Below are 1,144 nucleotides of genomic sequence, written 5' to 3' on the forward strand. Positions count from 1 at the left end.
GGTGGGATTAGAGCTCCTGGCTGAAGCAGGAAACTACTCGGCTTTACAGAGAATGTTCCCGTCGCCATATTTCTACCACCCCAGCCTGCTGGGCACCGTGGACAGCTCCACGGCGGCCGCGGCGGCAGCGGCCATGTACAGCAGCATGTACCGGACTCCTACCGCGCCGCATCCCGGCCTCCAGAGACCTCTGGTCCCCAGGGTGCTCATTCATGGCCTAGGGCCGGGGGGGCAACCGGCACTAAACCCCCTGTCTAACCCCATGGTCGGAGGACTGCACCCGCGGTAAAACTCGAAAGAAGCCGAGAAAAGACGATGAGCAGAACGCTGGTTGAACACGTGATGTGAGTAACTGCTGCGGAACCACATTGCAGGACTTGTTGTTCTCCAGAAAGACACATTTAAAGACATTTACAGAAGTAAAGGAGGTATTTAATATAGGCCCAGATATTCTGAGCGCAGTCCCGTAAAGACTCTGTTCGGGCCGGGACGAACTGGACTGCTCCTGTCTGATTGTTTGTTTGTTTGTCTTTTGTACAAATACACTTACATTAGCAAATAAACATATACAGTTTATTAGATGGAGAAGAACGGAATGAATAAAGAAGTAAACATACTAATTGAATTTGCAGACGCTTCTATTCAAACTTCGGTTTAAATGTCATCATTTCTTCGCAGACTTTCATACAAGAATAATATTTATTATTATCAATTTCATATTCGTGATTATAACCTGCTATTGGATTTATCGAAATCCTTTTTTTGCACTTTTTGAAATATCAATTCAATATTTGACAGCTTTCATGTGGCTGTACTTTTATACAAATATTATAATGTAAACAATACTCTATGTAGCCTATCTATAGATATAATAATTGTAATAATAATAGTCACATCATTTTAGCTCACCCTTAAAAGGCTGAAATTTGTATGACATAAGTGGATCAACGTAAATAATTTGTTATAGCAGCATATGGTGTTCACATTGGAAGATATTTAATTCAGTTTCAGGGTAAAGTGATCAGCGACATGTAGGTCATCCTCCACGCCTCCATATTTATGTTTACCAGCACATATACATATATGGATGCGCAGCAGCTGATTGGTGGCGGGTTATAGTGGGAATGTGGCCTTGGTTTAGCAG

At 42.8% G+C, this 1,144-nt stretch overlaps 1 protein-coding gene across 1 annotated transcript in view; it reads left to right on the forward strand.

Annotated features, from left to right (window-relative positions):
* barhl2 (BarH-like homeobox 2) overlaps positions 1–597 on the forward strand; it is a 3,676-nt gene extending 3,079 nt beyond the window's left edge. Inside the window, exon 4 of the mRNA XM_010766736.1 lies at positions 52–597. Coding sequence (XP_010765038.1) covers positions 52–289 — 238 coding nt within the window. The 3' untranslated portion in view covers positions 290–597. The remainder of the gene's footprint in view (positions 1–51) is intronic.
* The last annotated feature ends 547 nt before the right edge of the window (positions 598–1,144 follow it).

The sequence above is a fragment of the Notothenia coriiceps genome, unplaced genomic scaffold (assembly GCF_000735185.1).
Source record: "Notothenia coriiceps isolate Sejong01 unplaced genomic scaffold, NC01 NC01_scaffold00003526, whole genome shotgun sequence".
Lineage (NCBI taxonomy): Eukaryota > Metazoa > Chordata > Actinopteri > Perciformes > Nototheniidae > Notothenia > Notothenia coriiceps.